The 15,563-nt window shown below is 53.0% G+C and overlaps 1 protein-coding gene across 6 annotated transcripts in view; it reads right to left on the bottom strand.

Annotated features, from left to right (window-relative positions):
* The window catches only part of SGSM1 (small G protein signaling modulator 1), a 37,706-nt gene that overhangs the window by 7,405 nt on the left and 14,738 nt on the right, over positions 1-15,563 (bottom strand). For 2 of the 6 annotated variants that reach the window (XM_071816165.1, XM_071816168.1), the window contains 18 exons: positions 15,153-15,220; positions 14,673-14,818; positions 14,104-14,235; positions 13,566-13,690; positions 12,463-12,525; positions 11,675-11,742; positions 11,087-11,250; positions 10,458-10,587; positions 8,046-8,184; positions 7,609-7,673; positions 7,083-7,228; positions 6,099-6,227; positions 5,456-5,638; positions 3,642-3,713; positions 2,281-2,844; positions 1,966-2,090; positions 691-773; positions 140-249 (listed from right to left, as the gene is read on the bottom strand). In XM_071816165.1, coding sequence (XP_071672266.1) covers positions 140-249; positions 691-773; positions 1,966-2,090; positions 2,281-2,844; positions 3,642-3,713; positions 5,456-5,638; positions 6,099-6,227; positions 7,083-7,228; positions 7,609-7,673; positions 8,046-8,184; positions 10,458-10,587; positions 11,087-11,250; positions 11,675-11,742; positions 12,463-12,525; positions 13,566-13,690; positions 14,104-14,235; positions 14,673-14,818; positions 15,153-15,220 — 2,512 coding nt within the window. The remainder of the gene's footprint in view (positions 1-139; positions 250-690; positions 774-1,965; positions 2,091-2,280; positions 2,845-3,641; positions 3,714-5,455; positions 5,639-6,098; positions 6,228-7,082; positions 7,229-7,608; positions 7,674-8,045; positions 8,185-10,457; positions 10,588-11,086; positions 11,251-11,674; positions 11,743-12,462; positions 12,526-13,565; positions 13,691-14,103; positions 14,236-14,672; positions 14,819-15,152; positions 15,221-15,563) is intronic. The other 4 variants (XM_071816166.1, XM_065851869.2, XM_071816167.1 and 1 more) reach the window with 4 other exon arrangements.

Here is a 15,563-nt window from a genome sequence, read left to right as displayed (position 1 = left end):
TTGCAATCCCAGCACACATTACTCCAGGTTCTCTTTACAGCTCCCTGCTCCCCACCACTGAGAGCTTTCAGTCCTGCCAAGACCCCCATGCCAATAACAGCTTTTCCCCTCCGGTTTGAGAGGTGTGCAACCCCCCTACCTGGATCAGAGATCGCATGTTGGCAAAGTGGGTGTCCATGGCTCCTCCATGGGGGAAGTTCTGATTCATCCTCTTCATCAGCTCAGTGAAACAGCTGAAGGCCAAAGCCTCTGCGTAGGGAAGAGCGAGAGTCACCAGGGGGCTGCACGGACACCGCTGCATCCCCACCTGCATCCCACAGCAGGAACCATAGGACAGTTTGGGTTGGAAAGGATCTTCAGAGCTCACGCAGTCCAACTCCTGCCATGAGCAGGGAAATCTTCACCAGCTCAGGTTGCGCTGGGCAACCAGGAGGAACATCCCTCCCTGCTCCACACACACAGAGCAGCGGGGTCTGGCCTCAGAAACACACCTTGCACTGCAAAAGGTACACGCTGTTCCCAGGTTGGGCTCCTGGGAGTCAGACAGCATCAAGGACAAACGAGATCCTGGCACCAGCAGCTCCACACATCTCAAAATGAGACCCCCTGCTGCAAAGGGCCACTGCCCAGCCCCACAGATCCTCCCCCAAATAAAGCTATGGGGACAGTGGAGCAAAGCCACCCACTCACCGTCATCCAGGATGACCAGGAGAGGGGCCAGCAGGTCACACATCCCCTGCACATAGCCGATCTCAATGTGCTGCCAGATGTAGCTGTGGGAGAGAGCAGGAAAAGTGACCTGTGAGCCCTTCCCGTGTCACGTACAAGTGACAACAATGGCCATGGCCAGGTGTCAATCCTGGGCTGTACCATGGCCATTGCATGGGAAAAATTAAATCAAAAAGCACAGGTCACAGGGCAGAGATTGGTAGAATTTGTTAATTTATCTCTCATTCTCCCCTCTCGGTTTGTCCTCTTGGCTCTCTCTACACGATATTCCCCGCTTTGCCTTCCCAGACCCAGCAGAGATATCTTCCCATATTTGGTAGCAAATTAAAATGTGTTCAGAAAGGACTCGGATCCACTGCTGGCACAAGGGAACAATCTTTTCCATCCTCCTGCCCGCTAGCCTTCCAAAAATCTGCTGTATTGTAGGTCTTATCTCAGCAGAGATCTCCAACTCCGGCTGTCAGATAAAGTGACAGCTCTAATGAAACAGCAGCTTCTCCTCATATTTGCAAGATGAGTAATAATATTTTAGCCTTTACTGCCCCTGCAGCAGCCACAGCTGAGCTGGAGCTGGTTGGACTCGGTGGCTGTCACACAGACACCTCTTAGTCACAGGGACTAAGCAAAGAGAATCAGAAACGCACCAGGAGTTGCCGTCTCCTGGGTCGGCACCAACCACGGGGCCGCTTCAGGCACTTTTTCATTAGCACTACGGCTCTGCAGACTAATCCTCATTAAAACATGTTCCAGACATGTTCCGGAGAGCTGCTGGGCTGGGCCCAAGAAGCAGCACGGCTGGGCAGCCCTGTGAGGCCTCTGCTTTGGCCAACAACCCAGACTCACAGCAGTCAGTCACAGTTGGACTCCTCGGTCTGGTAACTGTGAGGTCCTCAGAGCTGTGGCCCCAGTTCTGGGATCATAGAATCATGGAACAGTTTGGGTTGAAGGGACCTTCACAGCTTCACAGTCCAACCCCTGCCATGAGCAGGGACATCTTCACCCAGCTCAGGTTGCTCAGAGCCCCGTCCAGCCTGGCCTGGGATGTCTCCAGGGATGGGGCACGATGAGGGGATTTGAGGGAGGAAGTCAAGGATGCGAAACTCAGTAATTGGAGCAAAGTTTGGTTCTCCAGCCTCAAGGTGAATTCAGGGAAACCAACTACCAGTGTGAGGAGCCTGTTCCCATCACAGGGAGGGCTGGCAGGAGCCCCACCTGGACCCCCACCCTCATTCCCACCTGCACATGATGTTGCGGAGCTTCTCCAAGTTGGCAGGGGTGAAGTACCAGTAGTTGCGGTCACATCGCTGCACGTCCTTCTCAATGCGGTGCAGGTTCACCGTGTACATGTCCAGTAGCTCTGGCTGCCCAGAACAAAAGCCAAGTTGATTTGTTTCCAAATAAAAGCCAAAAAGAAAGTTGCAAAGGCAATGGAGGACAGAGCGGAGTTTGGGTGGAAGGTGGAGAGCCCTTGTCCACACAACTGTGGGGTAAATGCAGTAAATAGTGGGACACCCAGGAAGAAACCCACCTGGTGAACAAGGACATACTTACAGAGTAGGTGACACCTGTTGAGGACACAGCAGATGCTACAGCCAGAGAATCCAGCTGTGGGTACAAACTCTCCATCTCGGGCTCTTCGGAAAGGTTGTCTTCGCTCTCCACCAAGCTTTGCTTCTCAGCTTCGCTGTCTGCCCAGCTCTCCACCACCGTCAGGGCCACAGCATCATGGTCACGCAGGACCCCTGCCGAGCTCTCACTCACAGGAACAAAATCCATGCTGCCACCAGTGGAAAATTCCCCTTCTAGGCTGTCCTGGCCCTGCAGCTTCTCCTCCTGCCAAGCGTTATCTGTGTCCTGTGGAGCTGGCACGTCAGACCCACCGGCCTTTCCCTGAGAGCTGGCCGAGGATTTATTGGTTTCCAGGGCACTGTCTTCATTGCTGAAGCTGCGCTCCGAGAAACCCGAGGCGATGGAGAAGTTCTGGGAAGAGGGGTGGCCAGAATCAGGGGAACATGTGCCATTGGGAACCGTCCCGTTAGGGATCTTGCTTGGTTTGCCATCTTCCAGTTGAGCATCTGTTTCTGTCTGTTCCACTTCATCAACAGATTCAAACACCTGCGGAGCACAAGCCACATAAGAGCAAGAAAACCCTCTGCATTCAGCAAACTGTTGGGAACGCGGGCCTTACGTCCCCAACAGCTGCAAATGCAGCTGTTGGGGACGTAAGGCCCGCGTTCCCAACAGCTGGAAGGGAAAAGAACTGCTCTATATGTGCAGGGCTCATTGAAACATCAGTGGAAGAAAGCTCAGTTTTTGGGCCTTCGCACAACTTGGAGCCCACAGTCCCTGCTCCAAAGGACTCTGCTTTATTCAGCATAATACAGGGTGTTTCAAAAAGATGGGCCCAATTTCAAAGCAGTATATTTCACGATGGCACCATGATACAATTATACACAAATTTACAAATTGTTTAATGGGTTATCAAGTTTTAGTAACCTTTTTATAAAAGCTCTGCAGTCTTTGCCATATCCCCACAAGGAAGAGTCACAGGGTGTAACTTCAAGTTCAGTCCCTCTTTTTGAAACACCCTGTACATTGGGCAGAATGCCATTTAAACAGGTTGGTTAAACACATGATTACAAACACTTGGGGCAGCCAAGGGTCCTCAAGTGTGAAGGCCACATGGGGGCTGGTCCTTCGAGCCTGGTGAACATTAAACACCACCAAGCAGTTCTGACCTTAGTGGCTCCAGAGGCAGGTTTGAGTCATTTACCTCCTCCAACTACCGCGGTTTTTTTTGCCAGAAATCATCATGGTTATCGACCAGGGGTCAGCCCAAGGCAGGGCACAGCCATGTGCTGTCGGTGGCCGGCGTCTGGAGGAGCAGGAGGGGACACTGTGCGGGCGCTCACCTGTGTGCTGGAGCTGGAGTCACTCTGCAGCCGGGGGTGATTCTGGCGGCCGGAGCTGCAGCTCTGAGAAGACTGCAAGAGAGAGGGAAAAGGCCAGTGAAAGGCAAAGAGAACAGTGTTGGGAGAAAGCGGGGGGGCGCTCAGGCCACGCTACCAGAAGTGGGCACATCTGCATGTGAAGAACAAGCAGAAAACGTGTCCGATAAAGTTATCATGTTGGACCCCTGAAAGATCTTCAGGTCGCATCGACTGTGCCGTGCAGATCTGTCACACGGGCAGCACTCTGCTCAGCCTGCCACTGGCATTTACTGCTGGAGAAGATGACAAAAAACAAAGTCCCAGGCCAATCCAGTTGTTCGAACACTGCAGGTTTGGGTCTGAAAGGAGCTGCTTTCTTCTGGCCTTTAGAGACGTCACGCTGTCTCCCTAGAGTGCAAATTTCTACAAATCTCTGTCCTAATTTGGCAGCAATGAGGCTCAACCCATCTTAGTTTACATAAACGATGAAGTCACAGGCTATAAAACCATCCCTCCAAGCATATGATTTTTTTTTGCCTTTTCTTAAAGGACAAATATTGATGTTTTAAGCCAGCTCCAGTCGAGGCAGCCCCTCTCAAAGCCAACAGCACCCTTTTCTGGCTCCCAGCTGAAGCACAGAAGGAAGAGTTGGGATTTGCAGCCACCAGTTCAGTGCTCTGTCCTGGATTCCCTCTGAGCAACCAGCTTCCCCTTAAGAACAAATCCTCCCTGTTATCTGTGCCGTCCCAGTGCCAGCCTTATTGTAGCGCAGTGCAGAGAGATTGCAATGACATCAGGCACAAACAATGGGGTTTTAAGAAGCAGTTTGGGAAGGCATCAGGCCTTGTCCCCACCCAGCATTGTGGGTGTTTGCATGGCAGGGCTCTGATGGAGAGAGGAAGGGCGACAGTTTTCCTCCATTGCCATGGGAGCGTTTTCTAACAGGAAATTTCAGGTTGAGATGGGAAAAGGGTGAACCTCTGCACGGATTAACTGCCAGCTCCCCTCCTAGTGCGTGTTCCTGGAACAGGCAAATAAAGAACCACAGCGGAGATGCCGTGGGGATGGGGACGATTCCTGGGGCTTCAGCAACGCCAGCAGTGCAGCCACCTCTGCTTGTCCCCAGTGGTAGCTGTGTCACCAGCTCTGGCTCAGACCGTGGGTGGGACCTGCCGTCCCTGCACCTCTGCCTCTCTGTACACACACACATGTAGCTTGCGTTGGAGCTGAGCTCTTCTCTTGCCAAAAGCATCCACACAAACTCCACAGAGGAAACCAGATGAAGTCTCCAGTGCTGGACCTACCGGTCCCTTTCTGGCTCAGGCTCTGTTCTCCTCCAGTGTGGCAGCACAAGGTCAGACAACCCAGCACTGCTCGCTCTGCCACGACGGGTTCTGCTCCAAGGAGAAAACCCCACGGAAACATTCCCAGGCTGTTCCCTGGACTGCTCCTCCTTTAGCAGGCTTTTCCCTCCACACCCTCTGGTCTGGGCTGTGGATCTAACTTCTCACTACACTGCCAGTCCCACAGAGTGGGGTGTCCACTTCTGTCCCATGGCATGACAGTGTATTGAGTTTGGAAACCAGGGTCATACTGGGGGAGATGTCTGCTCCTACTGCTAACACTGTGGAAGAGCGGATGAGAGAGAACAGGTACAAAAACTCCAGCTCTGAGTCACACAAATTACAGTGAACAGTGAGGTGCAGAGGCAGCGGAGGGCAGGGAAGGAGCATGAGCAAGAACCGTGTCTCCATCCCTCCCTGCAGCACAGGCACAGCCCCCGCGAGCCCCCTCACCTCGTTGCTGATGGTCGAGTCCCTGTGCATCATCCTCTGGATGTGGGAATCCAGGCTGGCCCCGGAGGAGCACTTGGCCAGCGCCGCTGCGTGCGACTCCTTCTCGCGCTGCCGGACGATGGCCTCACAGCCCAGCCACTCCGCCATGGTGTGCTCGTAGCAGGTGCGGATCTGGTCGTCAGCCTGCAGCGTTTAGAAAGAGAGGGGCTTTGGTGCCCAGAATAACCCAGAAACCAGCACCTCCTGCATCCCCAAACAGCCCTGCACAGACAAGTGCGTGCTCAGATTAACTGTGGCTAGATGGGACAAAGTCACCCATCTCCTGCACAGTGCCAGCCAGAGCCTGACTCACAAAACCTCGCAGACATTAGGATGGAAGAATGACCATCCATCTCCTTGCTGCCTTCCAGAGGTATGCAGGGCAGGGAACGTCAGCAGCCACACAGGGGAGCTTGGTCTTATCAATTCTTGCTTATCTGAGTCTTTCTCCCACCTCTAATCTACAGCCACAGTACAAAGGGGACACAACACCCGGTTGGGTTCACAGGGCGGACTCTGACATACAGACACTTCGAGCTGTGAAATATCCACCGTACACTGATGCAATGCACCAGGCTGCCGAGCTGGCTGCACATGTACCAACCTCCTTCCTTTCTGCCTCCGTCATCCCAAACTGATAATGGCCCAAAAGGAAGGGCCAGACAGCCTTCCTGATCTCGTGCTGGATCCCGCCGTAGTAGATCAGCCGCAGCAGCTCCCGGTCCTCGTAGCTCTGTGGGAAGAGCTGTGGGTCAGCGCATGGACACTGGCAGGACCATGGCCTGCAGATGAGGGGACAGCCCCAGCCTGGCCGTGCCACCTTTTAGCACCCAGAAAGCTGCCCAGACACTGACCACCCGCAAACCCACTGGCATCCATTGCAGATGATCTCTCAGATCTCTGCTTGGGCTTAAGGAGAGCCAGGGGCTGGGAAAAGAGGAAATGGCCCTAAGTTGCACCAGGGGAGCTTTAGATTGGTTATTAGGAAAACATTCTTCATGGAAGGGGCTGTCAGGCATTGGAACAGGCTGCCCAAGGCAGTGGTGGAGTCACCATCCCTGGAGGTATTTAAAAGGCATTTAGATGGGGTTCTTAGGGACATGGTTTAGTGCTAGAGTTAGGTTATGGTTGAACTCGACGATCCTGAGGGTCTCTTCTAACTGAAATGATTCTATGAAAACGCTGGTTCACCATAGCCAGAAAGTCACCCACCAAAGTCACTCGAGGTCACTGCTGTGACACTGAGTGCCACGACCATGTCATGATCATGGTACTGGTCACACCTCCAGCTACCCTGCCATGCCAGCATGCTGGGACCCCTCGAGACCACGGTACTCAGGGTGACAGACACTGCCGCAGGCAGGCCCCCAAGAGAGTCAAGTTAGGGAGAGCAGCCTGCATTCCCTGGCTCCCACGTGTCAAGGACTGGGAGCCCTGGCTCTGTGCAGCCTGGAACAGCCTGTCTGACTTCTCTTCTTGGAGAACTTCTCAAAGCGCTCTACTTCACCATGCTGCAGGCGCTTAAGTGATGCTGTCCTGGACATCCCAAGCCCACCACAAGTGGCATCTCCCGAGAGCATCGCCCTACCGTGCTGTCCTCCAGGTATCTCTGCCAGATGTCCACCGTCAGTCCCGCGCTGGCATTGCAGGGCACATCAGGAGACACGATGTTGTGGTTGACCAGCGCAGACAGGTGGGTTCGCACCGTGGACAGGTGTCTGCAATAGGCCAGCCCTGCATTGGGCAGAAGCAAACGTTTAGCTGGAGAACTCGGGGAGCCATGAGGATGAGGTGCAGGAGTGAGCTCTGAAGAACCTGGGCTTGGAAGGATCCTCTGAGGCTACACCCAGCCTATGCAACAGAGCGAGTCCACCGGGACAGGTCAGCATCTCCTTGTCTGGCACCACCAGCACAGCAGGGCGCTGGGCCGAACTCCAAGGATCAGAGTTCAGATGTCTGCTCCCAACCCTGAGCACGTGCACACAGTGCCCTGCATGCAGACTGGTCCCAGTACCACTGGGACCACCCCCAGCACCACCCCCAGCCCGACACCCAGCACCTTGTCCCTTGCCCATCACACATCTCAAGGCATTGTGGATATGACAAGTACTCACAGCCATAGAAGGCCCGGGAGAGGATCTGGTACTTCATGTTGTCACACAGGAGCTTCAGCGGAGCTCTGCCAACACAGACACATCGGATGTGAGGAGGGGAGCTGCTCCCAAGAGTGTCCCCAGCCCCTGTTCCAGGCTTTGCCCTCAGAGCTGCATCACAGGACCTCTGCTCAGCTTGGGAGCAGCAATTCTCACTGCCAGGACACAGCCACAGAGCAGCTGAGATGTCCCAGAGGAGGGGACAAGCCTCCATTCAGCCTGGACACGTCCCACTGGCACCTGCAAATGGTCCCTGGACGACTGAGCTGAGTGCGAGGCTGGAGACACCACTTGCACCATAACGGCTCCAGTTGAGCGACCCAGCCAGGCTCTCCCCTGCAGCCCTGGTTTGATCCCACCCGTGCTTCGCCAGGCAGGCAGCAGCGCCGCCGTCGCACCTCTCGTGGCTGCAGCCGTTGGACGGGCCCCCGTCCGAGGAGCCGCTCTGGGAGCAGGAGGAGCAGGAGGACTTGCGGGTGCTGGGTTGCCACATGGGAGGCAGAGCAGCACCTGGCGTGTCCATCAGGTCCTGGGGCACTGCAAGAGGGCAGAGAGGAGCATCAGCGGTTGCCGGGCACTGCCCTGGCCTCAGGCAGGTCACAGCAGGTCAGAGAGGAGAGTTTTAATTAGCAAATGCAGCATCCCACACCCCTCCCAAGGAGACTCCAGGTAGGACCCACACCAGATAATCACAGCACCAGCATTGGTTAGCTCAGGAGAAAGGAAACAAAGAGCATTAATGAGAGAGAGCAAGAGAAAACCATCTGCTAATTAACTACAGCGCCCGCAGCAAGCTAATCTTAAACTGCTGAGCGCCGAACAAGGCAGAAAACAAACACCCAACCCAGAGAGACTCGAGAAAAGGAGCTGCAACAGACTGTCACACAGATGAGGAACAACACGATTGAGATCAAGCATTGTCCCATAAGAGTACATGACTGGAAGGGAAAAGTCCCCATCTCTCAAACATTAGGATCCCATCCAAGATTCAGGGCAAGAAGGGAGCGTCCAAATCACAAGAAAGACTTGGATGAAGAGGCTGAGAGGGACAGCAGGAGCAAGTAGCTCTTCATGTTGTCACTTGCTAAATCCCTGCTTAACCTCCGAAGTGCTATTGCACTGGCTGGGGACACTGCTCAGGGACTGTCCTGGCCAGGAACAGCCCCTGCCTGGGCCTGGGCCTCCCCAGGAAAAGAACATCAAAACAAAGGTGAACTGTGGGATGCAGCAAAAGATTGATGAAGAATAGTCCTATTTGCTCCTTCTTGGAAACTAAATCGCAGTAGAAGAGGAGAGGGTTTCCTCGCTTGCCCTCTCCTTGTTTGTGATTTTGAATAACTGATGCTAGCAAGAAAAATGTTGAAACATTCCTATTTCCCTCATACCGAGCAGGTGCCGGTGGGTCAGTGCCGGTCAGCAGTGACAGGGGACACCTCGGTGGGAATTGTCAAGTGACAACACAGGCAAGCAGTAGCAGCAGACACAAATGACAGTCGCATTACAGTGATGCTGAGAGGCCCCTGGCGTGGCAAGGGGGGGCCGGGACACGATGGGGAGACTCGGACACCATTTAGGGATCACCACTGTCTTGCTTGCAGCTGGCGCCCTCGCGATCTTCCCTCTCACAGCGGCGATGTAGACCACAGATGCAAGGAACTGATGAAAATTACCATTAATGGTAACTAGAGACATAGAGAGAGGACAAGGGCACAAATGAAAGGGGAGAAAGGAAGAATCTGTAGAGAAGAAAGAACTGATGCAGTTCCAGCTCCCTCTGGGAAGGTCCACAGGAACCACACAGACTTTGATGAGGGCAGCCGAGGAGATGGCAGCAATTCATTTCACAGAAAATGAGGCCCCCAGCATGGAATTTTAAGGGCTAGATCAAAAGGAAGCTACAGAAAGGAGCATTTTTATCTGCTATTTTAGCCTCAATCAGATTTTTATCTGACTCACTGCATTGTGTTAGTCAGCTAAAGGCAGGGAGAACTAAATATAATCTTAACTGATGTGATGGAGGACTCACAGGAGATGTGATTGTCCCCTTCTAGCCTCAAAAATATAGGAACAAGTTTTTGATCAATCTTCAGAGCTTTTTAAAAGCACTCCACAAGTCTCCTATTACACTCTCAGTTTTCCTCCTTATAAAGTCACCTACAGTGTCCCCAGAACTCAAAAGATTGTTCTTAGTATCCCATAGAAGAGTGTGAAAAAACGTGCAGTCACGTCAGCCAAGCACATTGTTCAGATCATTCACAACCAGACACAAAGAGAGATTTCTGGTCTGGGGAATGCAGCAGCATCCTCTCTGTTGCCCGTGAGCCATGGGACGAAGACACGTGGGTGCAGCCTGGCAGCACAGAGCAGGTGTCATCACCTCCTTTGTGCTGCAGAAGCAGAAGGAACACAGCTGGATTTAATGCAGCACTTGCCAGGTTTGCCTGGTGACAGCAAGAGAAGAATCAGCCCTGGAAGCTTGTGAGGGTGACAAGTGACCCCAAAGGAACATGACCAAAGTGAATATCACTACTGAAATTATGTGCAAGGATTTTTTTCCAACCATTAAGGCAGTTGTGGCCTGTTGTGCAGCTGCAGAAACAAAGGACTTGGTAGCAAGTGAAAGGTTAAAACAAAAAAATAAAACCCCAATCCATACATGATGTTGAATAAGAGGCAGGACTGTCACAAGCAAAGCCCGTTTCTCTGGAACCATTTCCCAGCACCAATTGCCATGTGCCTGTCAGGGCCGTGTCCCTGGCTGCTCACACACCCCGGATAACCCAACTGAAACTCGCTGCCAACACACTCACCGAATTCGGACTGTGTCCCTGGGTAGATTATCCTGAAAACGTAATCTGTGGCTTCGTCATCCTCCTTGTCGGACGCGGACTCGGAGGAGCCCTGGGGACTTCGCTTCCTCAGTTTGGGAAACACCTTCCCCTGGGTGAACAAAGCCTGATTGTCACAACCTCCCCACACCCAACCCCCTGGCCAGCACGGCCACTGCCTCCTTTGCCAAAATCCTGCCCAACACCAGCCTGTGCTTCCTCGGCCTGGGTGACGTTTGCACATTCCCTGTGCTGGAGCAGCCTTTGGATTGAGCTTTCAATTACGTGGTGAATATATAACGCTGTTTGCCCACAGGGTATGTATAATCCATGTAGCATAGCCAGGTCCATGAGAACCAAACTGCCCATGGCCAGCATCCCACACCCCTCCCTTCTGATTTGCCCAGAAGAGTCCATTTAGCTGCTTGAGGCCATAAGCTAAACCAAACTGCCATGTTTCAAGCCCACTTTCCTCCTTAGTTTGGGAAGGCAGATTGTTTCAAACACAGCAGCCCCTAAAGCCGGACAGAGGGTCCTTTCCCCAGCTCTGCTCCACCAACAAAAGCTGCCGTGCTGCGGCCTCAGGAACGAGCCCGGTTTTGGGTGCCCACCTTCCCTCGCTGCGACCAGAGCGGGGGATCCAGCTGCCCGTGGGGCAGGAGCCCGTTCTCCAGGCAGGACAGGAACTGCAGCAAGTGTCCTCCCCGGGGAAAGCGCAGCGGCGGCCGCTGAATCCCATCCTGGCTCACCAAGACAACCGTCCCACCACTGTCTACTGTTAGCGACAGGAACAACAGAGAGAAGACACAGATGTGAGTAAGGGAAACATCACCAGGCAAAAATACAGAGGGCATGCAAGAAAGCTCGGGGGATTATCTTTCTGGTATGGAAAAGAAAGACTTTCTTCCTTGCTTGGATTCTTCCCTAAGCCCATGACAAGTCTGGGCCCTGGAGAAGGCTTGCCTGGGAGATCGTAGCCCTGAAAACACAGAGTGTTGCTTTGGAGGGAGCCCTCCCAGCCACACACAACAGCCAAGAGCTGCTTTCAAGCTTTTCCTTAGAAGTGCTTACACCGCAGTGACCACCCAGAGTTCTGGACATCTGTCCTGGAGCCGATGCAAAACACCCCCATATGGGCACTCCCCAGAGATCTACTCAAGTGAATGTTAGGGTGATATCACCCCCCAGTCTGCTCTTACCTTGCTGGTGACAGTGTAGATAGACGATCTCCTCTAGGCGAATGGTCATGGCATAGTCCCAGTACACGCTGGAACAGAGAAGGAGAGGCAGCTGTGAGCTGCAGGGATGCGAGAGGCTCTGCTTCTGCTCACATCAGCTCCAGGTCCTGCCTCTGGCTGCCCTGGCACCAGGGGAAGCTGCAGAAAGGACGAGGTCCCAGCAGCAGCATGACTGCCACAGAGCCAGTGACAACAGCAGTGAGCCAGCCACTGTCACTGCAGCTCAACCAGGACAAGTCCAAGCCCCAAGGCAATGGGCAGCACAGTTTGATCCTGGGCTCTGCTCTGCCAAGCTCCTGTCCCCAAGGGAAGGTGAAATAAACCCCCACAATTTGTGGGGTTGTTTTGTTTCAAAGCTCAAAATAGATTTGGTCACACGTGCTTCTGTTTGAGAACTGTGCTCTCTCAGCACAGGCACCTGCAGGTGACTGAGCAAATGCAGAAAATGCTGGGAGAGTTGCTGGTCACCAGGCAGGACAGTGGCCACAGAGATGCCAGGAGGAAGCCGGGGAGGGGACATCTCCAGGGGACACGCGGCCTCACACAGGGTTTCATTTCTGGGGAGAGCCTCTGCTCTGTGAGGGTGTCAGCTTTAACAACATCCCACTCCTTTGCAACAAAGTGATTTCCAGATTCTGAACAGCATCATCTGTCACTTCACAAAAATAGCACTTAAAATAAAGGTTCATAAAGACAATTAAGGATGGGAAGGGGTGCGTAAGAGTCATTCCTTGTAGATTCATACTTACTTTGTCATCTGACTCCTCTCTTCCTTGGTCACGTCTTGACACTGGGAAGTTTTAGAGCTTAGGCTGATGCCCAAGTCAAGAACTCAGAAAAGTAGTGTAGACATGAAAATAGCATTTCAGGGGGAGGGCACCAGGCATAACAGAATGGCCCAAGGGCCAAGACGAAAGAGGAGATGAAAAGAGCACAGGTAAACAAAACCCAAAAAACTGCAATTGAGAATAAACAAAATGGAGAAAAAGTTGTGCTGAAGAAGACCTCTATCTCAGGTCAAAGAACCAGTGTCCTTAACACTCCAGCTTTCCTGGAGTATTTCCTGGTGTAAAGGGATTTTGCTTGCTTTGTTTCATTTCTCAGGCAAACTGAGACCTGGCATGATTCTGTAGCTTGCAAAAAGGACTGCAGCTATCAAGGAACACCAGCAGCCCATCGGGCAATGCCAGGCAAAGGGGTACGGCAGGACACCCTGCCCAGCAAACCAAGCAGACCACAGCTGCCCCGGGAGGAACAAGTTCCAGAGACTCTATTAAATGCAAGGGTCTTGGAAAACCTGCACATAGGACGAGCTGCAGAATCAAAACCTGCATGCAGGACAAGCTGCAGATTGAAAACCTGCACGCAGGATGAATTGAAGATTGAAAACCTGCAGGTAGGATGAGCTGCAGCCTGCACTGACACAGCTCTACATCGTATCACACACCGTTACTGAGGTGTGATTATGTGAGAACCGCTCATGTCCCCTGCCTCTGCAGATACTCTTCCTCTGTTCACGAGCCTCCCAGTTCCCCAGATTAAAATAACCACAATAAACCCGAAAGCACTGTGAGGGCGTTCTCCAGAGGGCAATGAATGAAAGCACTTTGCCTCTTTCAGAACAAGCACCATCCAGGCAATAGCACAGCATCTCCCAGTGCTCATCACCTCTCCCACCATCCCAGGCCTCCTTCCACATCTCTTCCCCTAGCACAGACCCAGGAATGACTGTTCTACTCTGCAGTCAGCGGGAAGACTCACTGATGGCCTTGGACACCAGATGCAAAGTCTAAACCTGGGGGATGTTTCGCTCCCCTCTGCCCTGTGCCAGGGTGCACGCAGAACCAGTCACCTCTTCTCGTAGTCCAGGTCCCCCACGGAGCCGTTCATCAGCTGGTTGGGGGTCCACTTCAGCGCCATGATGTCGGCAGTCTGGTGAAGGGACAGATATCCTGGGATCGCCTCCATGTCATCTCGCTGGCGAAGAGAAATGCAGGGAGAGAGTGAGCAGCGGAGACAACAGGATACATCACCAGCTTGGAAAAGGACCAAGAGCATCTGCCTGGTCAAGGCAAACTTAACAGCTCCTCTTAAATGAAGTGCCAATGGCTTATTTGACTAGTTAGCAGGAAGGGACAGGAGGACTCGTTTTGTGGCCTCTGGTCAAGAGAAGGCAGGGAGAGGAACCTGTTTCTACTCAGACAGAAATAGAGCTCTTCCATTCCACCGGGAAGATCCATACCAACAGGACCTCAAACGCAGTACAGTCCCTGCCTTCCCAGATTAAAAATGAGCCTGTGCTTCTCTCCATCACTGAACAGCTTGGGGTAGAATTAGTAAATGGAGAGCAGAGCGGTATTTTAAACCCAAATAGCCCAGCAGGTACTCACTGGCTGCACCAGGACATTGTTCTTGCCATAGAGGAGTGTGGCTCGGGAATTCTGGTGCAGCGACTCCACGTAGTCCCTGGCAGACAGTGACGGCCGGTCATCCATGCTGCCACTGGAATGCCTTTTCTGAATCTGGAAGAGATCCACCTACAAAGGTGAGGTGAGCACAGGCACCTCTTGCTTTGAAAAAGCTTCTCTTGAAGCTCATTCCCTCCCCACTTATACACTTAAGAAAGTCGCTACTAGAAATCTTTCCCTCTGTCTTTTAAGAGGATGCCTGGCTCTGGCCAAGCTCAATTCTGTACTTAGAGAAGCCCCAGGAAGGTGTTTGGTTTGCAACGAGCAGAGTAGACTTGGGCTGCCTTTGCTTTTCGTTCACACATGGGCAGACCCCAGGATACAGTGCCATCATGGTCTGGCATGCTTGCAGCCTCCGCGGCCCGTGTTCCCAGCACTTCTGGCATGAAGCCTTCCAGCAACTGTGCTTTTCCACCTTCTCCCATCAATCTGAGGGCTCAGCAGCCTGTGCACCCCAGGAGAAGCGACGCGCGGGTGTTCCCCATACTCACACAGAGCGCCGGGCGCTTGGTGGGCGAGTCCTGGCGACAGTGCGAGCTGTGGATCCGGTGCCGCTGGACCAGCTCGTCAGCCGAGGGGTCTGTCCAGAAATGGTCGGCGGTCTTCATCTTGGTGTACTCCAGCGCACAGGGCCCCACTGCGCAGAGAAGAAAAATCACAGACATGATGAAGCCACAGGGGTTGTTCCGATGACTGTGGTCACCTCTCAGATCTGTGGAACAGGGCTGGCAGAACGGCCAGCAGCAAGTACCAGGCTCAGCACAAACTGCTGCTTTGTACAACAGCAGCAAAGAATTCAGATGGGTTGGCCAGCCCTGGCTCTTTATAAGCTCTCCACAGGGCTATCTGCCCTGGGTTGTTATGTTTTCTTACTAGAAAACAACAGCATTTCACACCCCAGATCACAGAAGTGGGCACACAGGTTTGGAAAGCAAGTTATCAAAGTAAGCAGGGTAAGAAGAAAGCGTTACCCAATAGAGATGCAAGAATTGGCCCATCCACGGGATCCATCAGGAGAGCTTCTTTCTCATAGTACTTACTAGAGAAATAAAAGAGCAGAATGCTGTAGCATTTCAACCTCCTGGGACTACAAAACAATCGAAACAGTGGTTTTTCATCACTGTAATGCCCTTCTCTCTCTGTATCACTCCTTGATGGTGAGAGGGCAAGAAGCCCTTAGCAGGCTGTTTCTGCTGTTCCTGGGGAACAGACACCCTCCAGCAGGACCCAGACCTCCCAACAGAACATCCCATGACACCTCCCCAGGAGAAGACACCTCTGCATGCAGCTTCCAGAAGATGAGGACAGGGACAACACAGCGCCTGACAACCCAGCCACCAGCAGAGTAAGCGTGGCCTGTCTTTATTTTAGGAACTGTACGG

The sequence above is a fragment of the Patagioenas fasciata genome, chromosome 17 (genome assembly GCF_037038585.1).
Source record: "Patagioenas fasciata isolate bPatFas1 chromosome 17, bPatFas1.hap1, whole genome shotgun sequence".
Lineage (NCBI taxonomy): Eukaryota > Metazoa > Chordata > Aves > Columbiformes > Columbidae > Patagioenas > Patagioenas fasciata.
This window is presented reverse-complemented; position numbering and strand designations above follow the sequence as displayed.